This window comes from Molothrus ater, chromosome 1 (genome assembly GCF_012460135.2).
Source record: "Molothrus ater isolate BHLD 08-10-18 breed brown headed cowbird chromosome 1, BPBGC_Mater_1.1, whole genome shotgun sequence".
NCBI lineage: Eukaryota > Metazoa > Chordata > Aves > Passeriformes > Icteridae > Molothrus > Molothrus ater.
Genome location: NC_050478.2, coordinates 35,496,290 through 35,517,151, shown reverse-complemented (window position 1 = coordinate 35,517,151; position 20,862 = coordinate 35,496,290). Strand labels below are relative to the sequence as shown.

The window sequence follows — 20,862 nt, the reverse complement described above, 5'->3', positions numbered from 1 at the left end:
GCTGACTTTGCTTTGTAGCACAGTGCTCACCCCAGCAGCAGTTCAGAGGTGGAAGCCAAAATCTCTTGGATGTTTCTGCCCTCTCAAAGCCTCTTTTTACTGTGGGAGTGCTGCTTGTTTGTTCTCTTCTGCTACCAGAGCAAAACTGGTTAGCTTGAACTATTCTTTTTTGTTCTTAATAATTTTAATTCTTATTTTAATTGTTGCAGACAGGAAGAGGAGGGGAGAGTATTAGAATTGTGTGGGCCAAAAATCTGTCAACTCTTCCATCTTGACCCAAACCATTTAATTGTGTCAAAACATATGAGTGAGCAAGTATTTCAGATGCCTATCCAAGAATTCCAAGGATGTCTCTGTGATGGGCTCTTTGTGGCTTCTTTCAAATCTGTTTCTCACTGTTTTAAAACATTAAATGAATAGGCTTCATCCACATTTCAGTTTTACTTTTGCTTATCCCCCGGGAGACTGCTAAATTTGTGTCTTGAAAAACAAGAGGTGCATTCATGACTTCTAAATCTACTCTGACATATAGTGTCTCCAGAGAGTGTTCTCAGCCTTGGGTGCCTTGCTGAACTCTGTGGCATTTGATTTGTTTAAAGATATTTAAATTTTGCTTTGTGGAGCACTTTTCCATAGAGTGGCTCACGTGCCTGAGGCTCCTTGGTGGCTTGATAGAGCAGGGTAGAGTCAGTCAGAGAGTGCAGATAGTTCTGCTTTTTGTCAGGGGAGCTGTTTAGCTTTTTCTAGCTTCTGTAATATTTTTTTTTCCTAGAATAAAATCTTATCATCCTTACACACTGCTAGAGATAAGATTCGAATTTTATAGATATTGGTTGCAACGAATACAAACAGCTGGGAATAATATGCAAACAGAAAACATATGTAAAGTGCACTAGGGTCTTCATAACAAGAGAAGAAAACTGTTCTTAATACGAAAAGTCACTTTACTGTGGCAGAAAATGGCTTTTTTCTCTATTTGTACAGTTAGTAAATGCTTTTATATCTGGCTACAATGTGAGTGTACAAGCAGTATCCTCAGTGTGTGTTTCTGAGAGCTGGCTAGCTGAGGATTCATCTGCTGCTGCAGAGACTTCTGCTCTCTGTCCTGCCTTCACCATGTGAGCTCAATTGGGCTGACTACTTGAGAGGTGCCCAGGCTGGATTTACCCTGTGTTGTAGTGCGTTTTTATATTTTGTAATACTTTGAAGTAGTTTTGTTTTGTATTCCCATATTTTTCCCAAATGGTTTATCCCAGACTGTACCCCCCTCCCTTTACCTGTGTTATCCCTCTCCGGGATGAGATCATCTCCTAAACCCCCACCCTGGCTCTCTGTCAATCACTCAGCATCCCATCCCTCCATCCAGAAGTTTCAGGTCCAAGTCGTCGAGTGATTAGCCAGAGGCTAGGGGTCAGCCCCCAAGGCCTTGCCCCATACACTGTCCTATATGTCTGTCCCCCAGTACCCATCCCTCAGGGTCACTCATTGGTTGGTAAAATGTTATCTGCTTTTGGTTTCCACCTCCCTTTAAATGTAACCTTGGCACATGTCTGGGGCTCTCGGCAGGAGGCCCCTGAGGTGCAGGAGCTCCTTCGGGACTCCTAATAAAACCTTGGATTAACCCCTGCTAAGAGTCGGCCCTTTCTCTTCTACCGATGTCTCTGGTGTCTCTTGTGCTGCACAGGCGCCCAGTCCAGGTGCCCTCAGCACCCTCGGGGCACACACAGAGAGTGTCTGCCCACCAGCCCAGGTGCCCTCAGCACCCTCGGGGCACACACACAGAGTGTCTCCCTGCCAGCCCAGGTGCCCTCAGTACCCTCGGGGCACAGAGAGTGTCTCCCCCCAGCCCAGGTGCCCTCAGCACCCTCGGGGCACACACAGACAGTGTCTCCCTGCTGTCAGCCCAGGTGCCCTCAGTACCCTCGGGGCACACACAGACAGTGTCTCCCTGCCAGCCCAGGTGCCCTCAGCACCCTCGGGGCACAGAGAGTGTCTCCCCCCAGCCCAGGTGCCCTCAGCACCCTCGGGGCACACACAGAGAGTGTCTCCCCCCAGCCCAGGTGCCCTCAGCACCCTCGGGGCACACACAGAGAGTGTCTCCCTGCTGTCAGCCCAGGTGCCCTCAGTACCCTCGGGGCACACACAGACAGTGTCTGCCCTCAGCCCAGGTGCCCTCAGCACCCTCGGGGCACACACAGAGAGTGTCTCCCTGTCAGCCCAGGTGCCCTCAGTACCCTCGGGGCACACACAGAGAGTGTCTCCCCCCAGCCCAGGTGCCCTCAGCACCCTCGGGGCACACACAGAGAGTGTCTCCCTGCTGTCAGCCCAGGTGCCCTCAGCACCCTCGGGGCACAGAGAGTGTCTCCCTGCCAGCCCAGGTGCCCTCAGCACCCTCGGGGCACACACAGACAGTGTCTCCCTGCTGTCAGCCCAGGTGCCCTCAGTACCCTCGGGGCACACACAGACAGTGTCTCCCCGCTGTCGGCCGTGTGTGTCGGGGCTGCTCCCCGGTGTCTGCTGACTCGAGACTGGCCCAGGGTTTCTGAGAGGCTCGCAGAGAGACTGAGACAAGCCTGGTGTGTGCCTGTCCCCTTCACTGTGGCACAAGTCCTGCTGATGCAGGAGATGTCGTGGCTGTGTTTAATGGGTGTGGTAAAATCATCCAGGTGTCTTCCACTCTATACTTAGTTCTGCTTTCTGTGTAAGCAAGCAGTGGTAAAAGCATTGGCTAACCACCTTTTTTTTTTTGTATTGTGCACTACTGCCTGCATTTTTCTCTTTCCAAGGAGAGGTTATTCCCACTTCTTTGAGCTCTACTAAACTTGTTTCTGTCAATAAGCAGCAGAAGAATTCTCTGTGAAGCTCATTGCTGAGCACATCTGCAGTAGATAGTCTGAGGGGCTTCCTTGAACAACTCCATTCTAGTTTTCCAGATTTCCACTTCCCCATGAAGGGAAAGCCCAGGCAGCCCATGTCACCTGTGGGATCTCCTGTCTGTACATTTCCAACCAGGCTGTCAGTCTCAATGCCTTGATGGCCAGGGAGGCTCAGGCTGTGAGACTGCCTCAGCACGTTTTTTGGACCCCTCTTTTGGAAGGGGTTAAAGAAGCAGCCACAGTGCAACTTACTGAGTTGCTGCAATCATGCAGATATTTTGCCTTTTTTCAGATATGTGCTATGGTGTGGCAGTCTTGAAGCAGTGAAGCAAAGGGTTAATGCCAAATTCCAGCCAGAATCTGATGGCAGGGAAGGGGGTTGGCCTGGGATCTCTTTTGTATCTGGAATCTTAATGCCCCCTTTCAAAGATCATTTCTTTCTAAAGCATTCCCTGACTATTGCCTTTGTTATCCAGGGCTGAAGCCTATGTGATTTCATTGATATTTCATAATGACCTGACTGACAGTGCTAGGAATTGGGCTTCTGCAGCCTTGGTACAGTAGAAACTGCACAATAGTTTCTTTTCATTAATGAAAGAAGAAATCTCTTGTGCTTATGACTGTCCTGTCTGGTTTTGGAATACCTCCAACTTATCTGCATGCCCTAGCTAGGCTGGCAGATACATTTGTGCCTTGTGCTATTCTTAGAACTCCCTTGATAAGATTTTCTTCTTGATACTGTAAGTGAAATAAAAGAAGTATCATTAGTTCCCAGCCAGTTCAATTCTCTTTAAAGTTGTTGGCTGCATCTCTTGTGTGTGATGCCTCTCTTCTTCAGTTTTATATTTTCTAATGGGAATTTACTGTCACAGGGCAAGATGCCAGTCATGCCACTTTCAGGGCTTGAATTCTAAAAAATCAATGGAGCCTGACACCACTCACTCTCAGCCTTTGCCACCAAATATTTCAGTACTCTTCTGGTTTTAGCATGCATACTCAAAGAAAAATGTTAGTCCAGCTGAGGCTGGACATTTCAGGAATTTGAAGACAGGGTTAGTGGCAAGCAGAATCACAGCAGTACCTGATGTCTGTTTTATTTGTCATTGCCCAGTTTGGCCCAGTGCTCAGTGGGACAGGCTGCTCTGCTGTTGTGCTGGAGGGATTTGCCAAGTCTCTGGGGTGCAGGAGGGGGGACAGGGATTTTGGAATTTTTGCCTGTTTTTGAAATCCTGTCATTATCTGAGTTCCTGTTTCTAGAGATCTAGTGGCCAGTGAGGGTTTTTTGGTGGATGGTGTTGTCTTTCCCCCACTATTTCCTTTTGTGCTTTAGCTGTTGGAAGGATATGTCCTGGTTTCTGTGGAACAAGAAGCAGTGGTTTGCTGTGTTGCAAATCCAGTGTCTAGCTCTAGTTGACCTACCTTTACAACTTCTGTGTCTTGGGTAAAAGGTGGATAGCCCAGTTCCTCTTGTTTCTTGGGAAAGGTTTTCTCATGTTATTTTAGGGGGGCGGGTGGTGAAGTTATGAAGCTTTATGTTTAAAATTAATAGTCTACTGTCATTTCTGGACCCTACATTTTTGAGAAGCTCATACCTATTATTTTAAATATGAACCAAGCTCCTGCCTTAATACATAAATCCCATTGAGTGCCTGCTTTTATGCTTACTGGAGTAAATAATTATAGTGGGAAGGTAAAATGTCACCAAGACTTATTCAGCAGTGTCAATAACCATGACAAATGAATAAGAATCAAGTCAATAGTAGTTTTACAAGACCTGTCAGCAACTGTCAGATTGAAATGGTTTTTCTGTTATTTAGGTCTTCTGAGACAATTTATGTAAATAAGTCAAAGCTTGAATATTGTCTGTACCTGAGTTATTGTATGGAAACTGAATATAGCATGAAAATATGCTCCACGTTCACTTCTTTTTGGGTTGGGGGACACAAAGAAGCAATATTGAAGGTGACAGCTGTATTTTGAGATGTGTAGTGTTGCCTATGGATGTTTTCTGGCCTCTGATTACATAGTTAAAAAACAAACCCACATTTTTTTTCAGAATGCTCTGGATTCCTCAAGCAGGAACAAACAATTTCCTCCTTCCCTCTTCTCAACTACTACCATTGACAATAAGATCTTTGCAATGAATAGCAGCTTTGGGAGTGCTTGCTTTTGGAATGAGACACCAAGTAATAAGTGATTGGTAGCAAGGATAGCCTTGCAAATATGTTTTGCAGAGCAAAGGCATTCAGCATTTTTTTTAGCTTAACTATCACTTTTCAGAGTGTTATAATTTTTCCTTCTAAAAAATCAAAGAGTCAGTGTAAGCAAGCTTGTATAATGGGGCTATTCAGCCAGAAAATGCTTTGCAAGTGTGGGTGTATGGAGTACTGGAGTCTCCTCCACACTGTGTCTAGGGTTTTGCTTTCTGCTGTAGGACTGAGGAGGTTCATGGGTGGCTCTGCAGGATGGCTACAGGCAGCTGAGCACCTGTGACATGTAGGGGGCTGAGGCTGCAGACCTGGGGCCTGATAGCTGCTCTGGTGTTGTCTTCACATGTAATCCTCCCCTGCTGCTCCGCTCCCCTTTGCACATCCAGCAAATACAGTCATTCCCTGTTCACACACGTGCCTCAGGTGCTTATCCAAACAGCACTGACCTGAAGCTCTGAAATGAAACTGGGCAGAATGTCAAAAATGAGATTTGTTTGCTGCCAGCTCAAAAGGAGAGGGGGGAGTTCTGATGAGAAATGTCAGTTATGGCATGGCTTGCTTACACAGTGAAGCAGAGTGAACTTATAAAGAGTTTTTATTTTACAGATCTTAGCTCCTGGCCAGTGCCAAATGTTGTTGCACCTTGATAGCTGAGGAATTTGCCTCTCCAGAATCACAGTGTGTTACTGTCTAAGCAAATTTGGTCAAACAGCCTGTCAAATATTAGGGATGTTCTCCTACAAATACAGCAGGTATTTGTCCCTGACAGGATCTGCTTGCCTAAGCCTGTCCTTAGACTGAAAGAGTTCACTGCCCCTCTGCTTTGTGATGTTTTGTTTTTTGTTTTTGACCTGTTTGCACACATTACCTAATGAAGGTGGCAAGCTCATTTCTTGTATCCCTCTTGCATGGTCAAAGTGAAGGACTCTGAAAATCCCATTTCTGACCAAAGATAGTCTATTACACATTTTAATTGCATGCTAGAGGAACTATTACTGTAAAAATCATTGCCCAAGACTGGAGGCTGAAGATAATCATGCTGTATAATCCTTAAAGGCAGAAAGAAAGGCTAGGAAAAAACAAAGCTTCTTAAAGCTCTGATCATTTTGGCTTTAGATTTTAATATCTGATTTCTTTGGCTTTAGATTTTAATATTGACACAGCCAGGTAAACAAGGTGAATAACTTTTAGTCCACAAGTCCATTCTGATGATCCTGTTTACTCTGATATACCTGATCAGATATTCCTCCAAAAAACTGTTGCAGATGACTTCCTGTAAGGAAGGTGTTACAATAGGAATGCTGGACCTTAAGAGATGCCTCATAAATACAGACCATTTTAGGTTTCCCAAAAGCAAATTCTGCAGAGTTTGATCTGTGAAAAACTTGATGTGAACTCAACAGTAAAATGTAAAGCCCATTTCTTTGGTTTGCACAAACCAATGATGGATTGAGCTCTCGTCCATGCTGCCTGGGAAAACAGTGCTTGTTTTGAAGGCAAGTAAATGCATTTGAAAGGCAACATAATTTCTTTCTTCCTTGCAGTTACTCTGACTTCTCTGCAGCCTACCTTCGTATTTTTGACTTCTCAGAGTACATTTGCAGACATCTAATTAAAGCAGACCATATAAAATAGTAAAACACCAGTTTGAACAGCAGCAATACCCATATTTTACTTCTGTGACTGTTTATCAAAGTGGTTTATCATACCAAGCTTGTTTTTTTTTCCTCTTCCTACCAGTTGTCTCTGTGCTGGGGCAGCTGCAGAGGAGGCAGCAAGGGAGAGGAGGAAGCCTTCTAATGTATTTGGTCCCAGTAACCATTGTTACTCTGTATGTAATAAAGCACTGGAGATGGTGCTTAGGGTGTGGAAACCCAGGGCACCGGGAGTATTTCTGTCTGCTCTGGAGTGCCCTGACACCCAGGGGAGCACTGACTTTGACCCTCATTCATGGAGAAAGTTTCCTAGACTTCAAGATAGACTAGAATCCACAAAAGTGTGAAATAGATTATAGAGAATAGTGTAGGTGTATCACTTGGTGAGAAATCTAGATGTTGTGATTTTTAGTATGTTGTGGATGGAAGCAAGATGGAGGGCACAGGGTGCTGTCCTGGGTTTCTTCTTCATGCTCTTCTTCTGCATGGGTTTGGGTGGCATTTTGTAATTGGGCAGAAAAGTCTGCTTTGCAGGCTCTGTGGGATCAGTTATTGGGTTAAAAGGGAAAATAATCTAGGTGTCAGTTCTTAATTGGATAGTTTAGTCTTAAAAGACCTTGGATCAAGAGATAGTTAGCCATTTTGTGCCTTCTAATGAAAAGCTGCTGAACTCACAGCAGCGAGACTGTTTTACTGATAAGAAATAATAAACACTTGAGTCCAAATATGAACTACTGTCTCAAGTGCCTTCAATCCAGGCCCAGAGAAACCCACAACTGGTACCCTGACATTAGGGGAGGTGGTAGAATGGCTTGATTTTGTTACTATGTACAGGTGTGATTGGTGCTTTATTAATGTGACAGTACAGTCTGTCTCCTGCTGCTTTCCACTGATTCTAGCATTTGGGTCCTGCTTGTCTCTTGGAAGCTGCAAGCATCAGCACATGTATTTTCCCAGGTTTGTGCAATATAAGGATGTGAAGCTTCAAACATGACACTTACATGTTGTTTAAACAACTTCCTTGTTCATTCACAAAGCATGGACCTTTTAAATAACGTGTGTCCTTTCTGTACATCGAAGTCACGTTTTGTTTCAGTCACAGCAGTAGATGAAGTGATTGTTTAACTTTCTGTCTCCCTGCTGTCTCTGCAGTGCACGTACATTGAGATTGAGCAGGTGCCCAGGACTCACGCTGTGGTGCTGAGCAGGCCCTCCTGGCTTTGGGGAGCAGAAATGGGAGCTAATGAGCACGGAGTGTGTGTAGCTAACGAAGCTGTCGTGACCAGAGAACCAGCTTCTGAGTCTGAAGCCTTGCTTGGCATGGATCTTGTCAGGTGGGTGTCCTGCTGAGCTGTGCCCAGCCTTTCATCGTCAGCCTCAGATGATGCTGGTACCAGGTAGCAGCTTTGTGGTGTTGGCATAAGGAGATTTTAAAACAATATAAGCAGGCTAGGTAGGGCTCCAGATACAGCTGAGTGAAAACTTAAAACACTTGCAATCTGAATTTAGCTACCAAGAATGTGCCAGTCTGTTGTGGGTTCACTCAATCTACCTTGTCTACCTACCCTACAGTCCAGCAGTGGCTAGTCTGACAGGGTAAGAGATATGATTACATTGTTAGTAAGGAACTGCTAACTAATTTGTAATATTAGAGTTCTGGTGTGCCATTCATTCTCCCCCACTTTACAACAGCCTACTCTGACCTAAAAAGCTTATTCTGGGCTTATAGCCAACTGTAGGCATAAACAAACTCCTATGGCTTCCTTCAGCCCGTGCATTCCAATGCAAGGCACTGCCCTTACTCAAACGCTGGCACACAGACTCCTGTGAGGCTGTTCATTGACAGCTGGCTGCCCAAAAGGCTTGTGCTGCACTCTGAGTCTCAGCCTGCATGCTGATCTTGTGGTGAAGAGAATTTAAAGGAGGCTTGGGTGGGGGATGAAAGCTGAAAATGAAAGAAGAGAGAACGTGCAGACTTATTACAAAGAGAAATGAAGCAAATGGACTCAATTCAAAGACCAAACAGGACAACAGCTGCATATTTAAGTAAATCAGTCTCAGACAAAATAGTCCTACTGGACTTTGCCCTGGGATACTTAATGAGCTGACTGAAGCAGTTACAGGTGAATTCTCATTTTTCTTGAGGACTCGTAAAAAATGGGAGATGTTTCAATTGACTGCAAAAAGTTAAATGTTGTGGCTATGCTTGATATTTTTAAAAAGATCTGTGATAAACCAGCTTAACCTCAGTTCCTGAAGGGAAAAACCTCAAATATCAAGGAGTTCATAAATGCACAGTAATAACTGGTAGTCAACAAAAATCCCATCAAACCTCCTGCAATGAGTTAGGATATTTTATCGATAAAAGGATAGGAAATAGATACCTTGACTTTTAAGAGGATGTTAAAACCTTAGAAGTTATTCTCATGAGCAAGCTGGGAAGCATGGGTTAGAAGAACTTGTTGTTAGGTGCATAGCTGCCTGAACCTGTAGCTGTAAGTGTTCTCTAACATGTCTCTGCAGAACTAGTGTCTGCTTCCAGCTACCATAAATCAGGAGGAATATGGGCCAATTGAAGAGAATGCAGTGGAAATTGGAAATGTGATTAGAGAGCTATAAAGTCTGACCAGTGACAAAATCATGAGGGAATTTGGATTAACTTTCTCTTTGATATTTTCTCTAAGCCCCATATATACTGAAGGAATCGAAACTGTACTGAGAGAACTAGTAAATTTAATTGCATCAAAGGAGGCTGAGTAGATGTGAGGGGTTGTTTAAGAAAGTATAGGACAACCTTTTGTGAAGAAAAGGACTTGGACGACTTTCTACTTTTATTTCTTCTGTCCTACCACAGTCCTTTTGAAACTTTAACAAACCACTGGTTTAAATGTTGATTTCTACTTACTTCTTACTCAGTTATTACATTCTCAAAGGACTGTTTAACATTCAAATATATATTTTATCCAACAGCTCTAGATTTACTCACACTAGCAAATCAGGACATACCAAAGTAAGGAGGCACTACCACAAACTACACAAGTAATCATCACCTGTAGGTGCTACCCTCCCTCTCTTCCTTCTTACCTGCAGAAGAAGTTGTAGTTCAGGTGCAGAGAGAGGGTGCTTCAGGCAAGGAGAACCAGAGATGTGGTATTACCATCTGCTGCTTGTTCCAGCCTAAGTGATTCTTTTTCTGATTGTGAAGACCTGGCCAGTTGAATTAAGTGTGTCTATTTCATGTCACCCCATAGAACCCCATAGCCATCGAGTACAAAATCAATCTCTGTAGGCTGCAGTGAGGCAGCTGCCACCAGCTCTGCCTCTTTGATAGAGTATCACAGCATGTCAGAGCACCTGAATGATTCTTAACAAACTGATAAAGTTTGTGTGATGGATTTCAGGGTTAGAAGTTGGTCCTATTCCATGCAGGCTGGTCCCCATCCCAGTTAATCTAAATGGAGAACATGGACCTAGTCACAACATACAGAAAAACTGACAGAAAATATGCCCCAGTACAAATTCCTAAGGAACCTTTTTTTTTTTTCTGCTAAGGATTTATTCAAAATAAAGCTGATTTTTGAAAGCTATACTACTGTTGCTGCATTAGTTAGTTTATCAGGATTTTTTTCAGGTATTCTTCTTAAGCGCCTGCAGGTTTTTTTTTTTTTTGATGCACAGTTGCAACTATAAAGCACAGTGTGTTTTTTTTTGATGCACAGTTGCAACTATAAAGCAACTACAAAAACCACAGTGCCTGTGGTTTTTTGGTTTTTTTTGATGCACAGTTGCAACTATAAAGCACCTGTTCACTTAGGGAAGCATGTTGTTCTGAAGAGTTCATGTACTATTTTGCTGATAAGTTAGAACAGCATTATCATACAAAAGATAAATATGGAGAAACCTGTAAATTACACCCTTATTTTTGCATTTTTGTCGTAATTTTAATCCCTATGTGTTTGCATTATTTATTTGTTCTCTTCATCACAGGTGCAATAATTTTTTCAGAGCCACACAGAGATGCCAATCTTGGCAGGGAGTCAAGAATGCTCTTTAAAATGGTATTAATTTGTTTACCAATTTATTTCCTTAGAGACCTCAAAGCTGAATAAAGTAAAATGCCATCAAGTATGTTAGTTAATTTGGAAAGCCTGCATTATATAACTCATAGGTGAAGTTGAACAGCTTAAGATAATATTGTTTTGACAATATGACAGCATATTGGAGGTACTTAGTGGATTGTACTAAATCACTGCAATTTTATTAATAAGTAATTCAAGCTCTCATCTGGCATTGAAATTGCTTCTAACTGTTCTTCAGCTCACCTTGAAGGGTACTCTGAATTGTGTTAGTGGGAGGATTATGCTGTGGTTGCCCAGGACACTGATGCTGAGATAATTGACAAGACTTAATTTTGTGGAAATGAGTTGTGTGGTTGTTGTGTAGGATGGGTTTTTTTCCTTTTATTTTATTTTTTTTTTCCTGTCCCTTGTGACTGACAGAAAGGAGCAGCCAAGCAAAAGCAGAGCCTAGACCTTTACTTAATGGAAATAAATGTGACATTGGAGCCATTTATAAAAAAATAATACCTAAAGGGTTCTTCTTCAGCCTGAATCCCTGCTGCAGTTTTGACAGTGAAAGCTAGGCTGTAACCACCTCAGATGGAAAATTTCAGGGAGACATTAAAGTTTTAGTGGGATGTTATGTCTCTTGGCAGGTTTTGATCTAAATGGTAGATAGATTTGGTCATTAACTGGGGAGAAGGGAGCAGATTATCACTGAATCTAGTGGCTGTATGGTCACCAAGGTAGTTTTCAGTCCATTCACTTTCCTGTGGCAGGGACTGCTCTAAGGGAACAAATAGGACATGCTTTTGGACTGGATTTTAAATTATGTCTCTGGGATGTGCAAAGACTGGCATAGCTGTATTGGTCTGAAAAAGCAATTGCACCAGTGATGAAAAGAATGAAGGAAAACCATAAAAGCAGAAGGACGAAAAATGGAGTCACCAGTACAAAACAAGTTTCAGCTAACAAGAAGATACGAGAGGGAAGGACCCTATAAATGCAAGTAAGAAGATGATGAGGAAGGAACTGTCACTTTAAGTTAAGCCTTAAAATTCTAGTTGGCTCTTGGCTCTCTGTGAGTTAGTGATAAATAGATGCTGCTGAGAGAGATAAAAACAGTGCTTTCAATAATTCAGCCTAAAACAAGGCTAATGGTAGCCAAGTGTTTAACAATGCAGAGCCACTGCAGAGAAGTACTGAGATCAACAAATCTGTATTCAAATTATCAGGATCTCATTTGTCGACTGTAGTTTTTAGGAAAGAAACAGAGTAGTGTTTTCTTGTCATGTGATTTCAAGAGAAGTAGAAAGAGCTAGCATGGATAGTACTTCTGTCTAAAAAAGTGATTTTCTTGGAACTAGCCATCAGTCAAAATTATCTTGTCCATAGAGCAGTTAGAGAGACACAAACACAGAGGAAAATATTAAGGTGACAAAACAACAGAGAGAAATTTTGGACTGATCCAGGTAACTCCCAAAGGATGGAGGCAGGGATATGATGTTGTTTGAAACACTGCATTTCCTCATTACCAGTAATTGGATTTTGGAACCAGTAAAATTGTTTGCAGTTCTGATTTCAACTTCTGGTTCCTGCTTTTGTTGTTGATTCAATTAGGGCTGTAAATTATATCAAGGGATTATTTAATGCCACTTACTCAAGGCAGGATACAGTCATTCCCTATGGCTTTGTAAAATTTATTACCACACCTCAGTTTGCTTTCCTGTAAAATACCCTTCCTTTGCTTCAACTTCCTTTTAAAATTCTGTTCTTTCAGGCACGTGGTTGCTCTTACTTCTAACAAAAGCCATATCTGGTATTCAAATAGTTTTTTGGGGAAGCCTCTGCAGGAGCTCTGAAGTATGACTGTGCACAAATGCTTGTCTTTAGAGCACGTAGTATTCATAGAAGGATAACACCTGGTTTCCATGGCCAACCAGAGCACTGGGAAAGAGAGGTTGTAGAGAGGCTGTAATATTGAATACTCCTTCTCTTTATTAATAGCTGGTAATAATTATTTACAATTTCCCACCCTTGTACAGAAAAGTAACCTTGGTACAGCTGTTACTTAAAAAAAAAGTACTTGCAAATTGTCCTTCAAATGTATTCTGCCTGAGGAGGAGATAAATAGAGCATTGCATGTTTACAGTGCAGCTGAGATCATTGGTTGGTAATTGGACATTTAAAAAAAAACTAAAAGCCACCTATGATAGGCTTGAGAGTAAAGAGCCAGCATAGAAAATCAAGACTAGAAACAAATAATTCTATAGCTCATCCTTTAGTAACTAATTAAAGCAAGAACTCTTATAATTAGGCATTCCAGGCAATTCAATATTTTAAACTTAGATGAGTGCTGATGTTTAAAAAGAATAACTTAAGGAGATCTTACTGTATAATTCCTCTCTGAATCTCTATTTTACCCTTTTCTTATAGACTTGGCCTAGAAAGGGGGGCAACAGCTAAAGAAGCATTGGATGTAATAGTTGCTCTGTTGGAAGAGCATGGACAAGGTGGAAATTATTATGAAGATGGGAGTTCATGCCACACTTTCCAAAGTGCTTTTTTGATTGTGGACAGAAATGAAGCCTGGATACTGGAGACTTCTGGAAAGTATTGGGCAGCTGAAAAAATCACAGGTTAGTTTAGAACTCACAGCAAATCCTATTAAAAATAGCTGTAAAGAGTTGTCTTTGAAGAATTGGTCTTAAAGTCAGTGTGTTTAAATAAGTGACTAATGAATGCAAGTGTTTGATTAAATCACCAATTTTAGTTTTCTATATTTGTACTACTCTGACTTTTTTATGTGTTGATTTACATTTACTGATGTGACTTAGCATTTTCTGTGAAGATGGAGATTGTTGCCTTTATGCATAAACTATGTAATAATCATAATTTTTATGTTTGATAGGTGTACTTTCCAAGATTTATTTTCTGTTTGGAACAGGTCAGATTTTTTTTTTTGATGGAGTTGATGCCCAAATTATTCCTTACAAATGTAAAATACCGTGAGGAAAGGATAAGCATTGATAGTTTTAACAAAAGGGGTTTTTCAGGTGATAAATTGAATGGGTTGCTGGTGGTGGTTTCTTTACTGAAATAGATATACTCCCTTCATATCCCTGGTTTTTAAATGATGCAAAACAATAATTTTCTGCTCTTTAAACATGTAAATGGTTCTTTTTCTGTATGTGTGAAGCCAGAGCTGCCAAAGTAACTTCTAGAATTCACTGGCTTAGTGGATGAATCTATTTAAAAGATTTTCTTTTAAAATAATGAATATATTTAAAAGATTTTCTTTTAAATAAAAGGAAATCTCTTTTCCAGCATATGTAGGCTGCTTAATATAATATGATTTTTTAAGGCCTGTATTTAATTTATTCTCATCTTAATTTTGAAGGGATTTTTATTTTCATAAGAGTAGAGCTTTTTAAAGTGCATTTATGCTTGAAGGAAGTGAAAATTCAGAGTGTTCAAGAGGACCTTTGTAATCCATGACTTGAGCTATGGCAGATCCATTCAATTCTCTCCTCCTTTCTCCCTAAATGATTAAAGGTAGGAGATAGCAGATATGGGAAGGAGCAAAGAAATATCACCAGGCTGTGCAATGTTGTGTGATGGCCTGCTGTCAGTCCCTGCCACCAAACAGCAATCAGTTTCCTTCCCAGAGGTGGTGTTTCTCCCAAGTAAAGCTTGCATTTTAAGGATACCTAGAGGTGTCCTTAAAGGTTATCTGGCACAAACAGATACTGAACATAGAGGAGAGAAGACTGAAAATGCTGTCCTGATGAAACCCCAGTTCTGGCAAGCAGCTGACTCCTGAGGTTCCTGGGATTATGCAGTGACAGCCTGCCTTCTTCTCTTGACCTGCCTGCCTGATATTTGAAGAACAGTGGGTTTTATTTAGCAGTTTTAGCTGCATCAGCAATACATAACCTTCACATCCTCCTTCCCAGCAAATAAACTGTTGCCTTCATCTGCTGCTTGCAGCTTTTTGAAATGATTCTGCAGCTCTGTTCTGGTTTCTACCAGCACATAGCTCTTCAGGAGGTCCCTGTGAGCTGCAGATAAGTAGTTTCCACCTCCTGCAGCCCTGCAGGAAAGGCTGCTGGCTGTGTAAGAACTCTACATGTCATACTTTGTTCAGAGGGGTCTTTTTTGCAACCATAAGTGTGCCTCTTAAGCTTTCAAATGAATGCACAAATGCTGTTAAAATGGGGAAAATGTGTCATTCCCCAGTGTGAAGGCATATCTTTTCCTGACTATCCTGAGAGTTCTGATATTACTGCTGCAGGACTGTAAAGCTTATAGTGAGTGTTTATCAAGCAACCCTCTGAAAATAATTTAAGAATAAATACGTCAAAATCCTTTCTATTCATGTTCCTGAGTCTCAGTGGAAAAATATATTTGATTGATAAATTTGATTTTTTGTGGTGGACCAAACCCACGAAATATTATTTTGCATGAATTTATAAATGTAATATTTAAAGTGCTCTTTAAAGAGTGGCTTGCCTAGCTGGACATGAACACAAATATCCTCATCACTCAAGTCAAGAAAATTCCCAGAAAAGTATGCTGTTTGAAAGGGTGAGTCAGAATAAGCTGTCAGTGACCCTTGTGTAAGTCAGAATTGGATGTCAGGGACTTTTTCACAGAATGATGCACAGAATTTCCTGAAGTTGTTACCCCTTATTTAAATTGCATGCATGGGGCATTGCAAAAGTAAGCTAACTTTTTTGGAAGGCAGTATTAAAAACTTCCACAGCTCCTGGTTTTGTTTTTGTCTAAGAAATTATTTGTGCCAAATTCCAGAATCTGTGTTTATTTTAGTTTATAGTTTTACTTTATCAGCTCTTTCTCTGGCTTCGAATACATTTGCTTTATTCTCTCTGAGGAATATCTGCAGCAACCACTGCCATGCTGTGGATAAATGGTTATAAGCACTGCAGTATTTTTGATAAAAGGAACTAAAAAAAACCATTCAGTATTCTTTGGAGGCTACTTACACATTCTTTTTACTTCATGCCATTTTAAAATCTAAGATAAAAGAATTGTAACTTGAACCTATCTTGCAGCTTACAGTGAAACTGTTTCTCAGCTGGGAAGCTTAAAGCAATTGTAGTGATTTTAAAAACATTTTCCAAATTCTTAATTTTGAAGGGCAAGGAAGGTTCATTGAATGCAACTCTGCTGAAATATATTTTGAAATCAAGTCAGATCTCAAGCCTTCTTGTGTCTGTGGAGAATATGCCATTAGAAAAAGATTGGGTGCCTTTGGCATTTGGATACCACCATTGCTTTGTGGTCAGAAGGTGTGAGGTGTGGATTGGGAAAGAGGCATTCTGTCTAAATCCCACTGTTAATCACAGGTGTCAGTGTCTCAGCAGGGCACAGAGGATTGAGCTCTGCAACCTGCAGGGATTGGTGATTCTGTGTATGTGTAATTATGTAGTTACACAGTCATGCCAAATGTACACACTAACCAATGGATTAATTTGTTTCCTAATTGACATGACATTTTCCTTGCAGCTTCTCCCAGGAAAACTGTATTAATGTTCTCTTTTAATATGTGGCTCTTTCTAGAGGGAGTGAAATGCATTTGCAATCAGCTTTCATTAACTACAAAAATTGATGCTGAGCATCCTGAACTAAGGAATTATGTGAAAAGTCAAGGCTGGTGGAATGGAGACTCTGACTTCAATTTTTCTGAAGTGTTTTCTCTTGCTGATGACCATTTAGCCTGTTGTTCTGGCAGGGAGAGCCTAGAAAAACAAGGTGGTAAGTGTTAAACTATCTTTCTGTGGGCACACTGGGTTTTTTAGTCACTGCTGCCTCCTTTTCAGGCATTTTGTCCAGAACTACGTGTGACTGAGAACACCTCTACATGTAAACTCTGTAGGAAGGAAGATCAGAACTAAAGACTGTCCCTAAATTTGCACTATTTAGGATGGAGCCCTTAATGTCACCCCCAAGGTTTCAAAACAGGATTACAAATACAAAGTAACTTCCTTCAGTGCTCTGATGTGCATGATGTGCCGCTGCATCTGTGCTTTCCTGTAATTTTAGTGGCCCTACCTAATACTAAAATTAAAGAAAATGGCCTCACATGTCAAAGATTGAGCTTAGTGGAATCTGCATTGTGGGGAAAATGCAGATTTAACCTTTTGGGGAAAGTTTCAAGAGCATAGTTTAAGGAAGAGCAGTTGCAAACTGAAGTGCCTTTTTCTTTGTTGAGCAGAACAAAGCTACTGGAACAGACATTGTGCTATTCTCTGCAATCAAAGGAAGGGTTTATTCCCAGACCCAGATTTATTACTGACTTCAGTTTGCTGCAGCTGGCCAAAATACCTCTGAAATGGACAGCCTGCAGCAGTGCATGGGAATGCATGCATCTCTGCTCTTTCATGCATGAAAAATAGCACAAATGATCATTTTCTAAAAAGCTCTTCACTACAGATGTGAATTCACTAGACTGTAGGCATTTTCACATGTTGGTAAATGTTCTGAAGAGTGTAGAGGTGAGATTTTTGTTGCACTGCAGAGCTCTTGCAAAGGCTGTAGAATTGCAGGGATTGTTAGTGTCTGAGGCAGATACAGGAACTCTGAAGGACTATAGGTAAAAGATCTAAATAAATCTGGATTGTAGCACTAAAAACCCTCAGGGCCCCTACAGACAGATGGCTATGGCTGAAAATCTTGCAGGCTGCTGAGTCATTCTGTGTCTCCTGGTGTGTTGAGGCACCTGTGCATGGAGGTTTGAGTCACTGCAGAGCCTGAGAAGGTGTGGGGAAGAAGCATCGCCTGCAAAAGGAGAAAACATGGAGGGGCAATGGGGGAAAGCTGGGATGAACACAGGCAGGAGACATGGTGAGAACAGAAGATTCTTGTTGGTAGGGGTTTGGAGAAAAATCTTGGTGCCTAGGTCTGCTGCTGTAACATTCTGTGACTGCAAGATGATGTTTCAAAATTTGACTGAGAACGGAAATTGAGAAGTGGAAAATCAGGGTATTCTCATTCTGTCCTGCTTGGGTAGAGGAAAATGGATGTTTTAAGTAAGTAGTCTGTTCATAGTGACTGCTAAAGCAGTGTTACAGCCTTCTTCCTGAAAATGTACCTTTTTAATAGCATTTCTGCTATTGAAGCATTACCTGGCAATTGCCATGCCTAATTAATGCTTCTTACCATTCTCATTTACTAGCCAGGCACATTCTTTCTGAATGTTCATTGCTTAAGTAGAAACTATTAACTGGGATTTGTGACATGCCCATGCCAAGTGTCAGTGGCCATTTTAGGCCAAAGCTTGTTCAGGCTAAAATCCTTACCTGGGCTCCAAGCCATTGAACACTCAGGAATTTTTTCCCCCCCTCCATATAGGTGACGTTTCTGCACAAGCTATGATTGATGTCCTGCGTGACAAGGACAGTGGTGTCTGTGTGGACTCTGAATCTTTCCTTACTACAGCTAGCATAGTGTCTGTTCTGCCTCAGGACCCTAGTTTTCCCTGTATTCATTACTTCACTGGCACACCAGACCCTTCAAGGTAAGCCACAGCACTGGGCTCCCTGGGGTGCAGAGCAGTGATGGGTTCAAAGGTAACAAACAAACCCTGCCACCCAAAGTGGAACATACTTCAGGAGCATGTTCTAACCAGAAATGCAGTCAGTGCTCTGAGATGTGCAATCTGACAGTCCTGTGTTACTGAGCTTCCAGGGGAAATGAGGTTTAGGGAGGGGCCAGGAATTCCAGTTTGTTACTGACTTGCTTTCCACTTGGAAAGTTGTTGAGTTGATGAAGTTGGGGACTTCCCAAGTCACTTCTCTTGAACAGGCAAGTGCAAAACTTCAACAAATGAAGTGTTTTAACTATCAGAGAGAGGGGGTGTGTACTCTAGGTAGCTTCATATGACATCAAAATGTTAACACAGAAAAACATCTGCAAGTTGCTGGGATCCCAAGCATGTCTTTTATTCAAGGGACAATTTCCAGTTGGTTTACATGGTGTCCTCTCTAGCTGAAAGTAGCTGAGGAGATTAGGGAACTCATGGGCCAGATCATCAAAGATTAATGAATTATCTTGTGTTTTAAACAGAATCCACTTGGGATTCACAGAAATTAAACTAAACCACTTGCAATTATTCAGGAGATATGCCGCTTGCATTGAGGTAAAGAGCTTATGGGGAGAAGAAAATGGTGCCCTTGAACAGCTGTCATTCCTGTCAGAAGACTGGTAGTAATCATTAGGTTTTACTGAGGGCTGTGGAAGTCATCCATGCCAAAGGGAGTTTCCACCCACCTTGCATTATGCAACTCAGACTTTCAGGGTTAAGTGTCAATTTTAAACTTGCTTACCCAAACTTTTCTTTGACTTGATGCAAATCCTCTGCAATAAAAAGGAGCAAGGCTTCAAATTATTTGTTGGGATTTCTGTCCATTTGAAGGTCAAAAACCTGCCTTAAAAGCCCTGTTTAGAAACTTTTTTGCTTTATTTGACACTGTAATGCATTAAGAAAGAATTATTTTAAATGCAGCTAGTGAGTCATGTAAATTCTTAGTCAGCAAGGCTTTGTGACACTGATGGAAGGGTTGCAGCACTGAACCTGCTGACTGTACACAGGCAGTGGTTATTAATTGTGTGTTGCAGAAGTCTTCACTTTTGGCAGGTTCTTCACTGCAGAATGCAGGGTGCTTTGTTGTTCTGTATCTAAAGAGAAGGAAGGCAGTTGTTCCATTCACTTGCCAAAACCTATTTTCAGCTTCTCAGGATTGAAGATTCTGTATTGATGGGGTTTTTTGTTTGTCTCTCTTAGGAGTGTAGATCCAAATTCAATGTTAAAATAGTTTGAGAAATGTCACAATATTGGTAGCCCATGTCTTCCCCCAGCTCTTGAAGTAGAATTCTAAAGTGCTGCTGTTGATATGCAAAATCCTCTGATATTGAGCAAGATATGTAATCTTCCCTGCTCCATGCAAGTTTTTTTTTTTTCTGATTTTAATAAAACTTAAATCTGGAAAGAGGAGGAGAGATGTCAGTGGGAACAGAGGAGAAAAACTGATGTGAGGCCGAATGTTGAGATTTGTTACAAAAAACTTGGAGGAGAAAATCAGTGCTACTCTTCTAAAGAAGTGGCAGAACTGGCATGAGGACACCAGAAAATCTTATAGGTAAAAGGGGTAATAAGTTTTTGCAATAATTGCCAAACCCAGTTCTTTTAAGGCATGTAGATTTGTTTTGCTTGACCAGTACCAAGTCTCTAACCTTACCCATGCCTAGTGTAGATGAATTACCTATGCTGCTCTGTATGTGTTGTTTTAAAATAACCTGGTGAACATTTCAATAACATATATGAAATGTCTCTTTTTACTGCAAGCAGTAATTCTCATTTCTTTCAGGTCCATATTTAAACCCTTTATTTTTGTTGATGATGTAAAATTAGTACCAAAAGTGCAGTCTCCTTCTTTTGGCAATGATGATCCTGCTAAAAAGATACCTCGATTCCAGGAGAAACCAGATCGTAGGCATGAATTGTACAAGGCACATGAATGGGCCCGATCTCTCCTGGAGAACGATCAGGTAAGAGCTGTGGCACCTGGAATTAAAGAACTGAAGTTGTTGGAACCCTGAATACTGAGAGTACATGGCTTTCTGTGCTGAAAGGCACAGACTTTCAAGAGAACATTACATTTGACTTGAGACTATGGAGAAGGCTTCTAAAATTGAAGGACAACTGAGATTATAGGTGTGTAGTTTGAATAGAAGTCAATGTAGATTCCCAACTCCGTACCTTAGTTCACAGTCACTCACTGAAATACATTCTCTGAATATTCTTAGAATCCGTGAGAGTTTAGCTTGACTAATGATGCCCTCTGAAGGACAAACTACTCTGCATAGTTTTTGTTATCCTGAGAGTATAGCTCTGTTCCATTACTTTTACAAAATGAAAAGTCAAACTGTTAAGCTGATTATCTTGTTCAATCCCCACTGTGCATATAGTCTTTTTAGTGATTAGAACACTGGATGCTACTGCAACATGGTATCAGAATTATGTGCTAAGAAGAGGGCAGGA

At 41.4% G+C, this 20,862-nt stretch overlaps 1 protein-coding gene across 1 annotated transcript in view; it reads left to right on the top strand.

The window, feature by feature from the left end:
* Positions 1–20,862, top strand: part of SCRN1 (secernin 1) — a 39,266-nt gene that overhangs the window by 16,037 nt on the left and 2,367 nt on the right. The window contains exons 3-7 of the mRNA XM_036407037.2: positions 7,894–8,075; positions 13,236–13,438; positions 16,383–16,577; positions 18,174–18,339; positions 20,189–20,369. Of these exons, the coding sequence (XP_036262930.1) occupies positions 7,894–8,075; positions 13,236–13,438; positions 16,383–16,577; positions 18,174–18,339; positions 20,189–20,369 (927 nt within the window). The remainder of the gene's footprint in view (positions 1–7,893; positions 8,076–13,235; positions 13,439–16,382; positions 16,578–18,173; positions 18,340–20,188; positions 20,370–20,862) is intronic.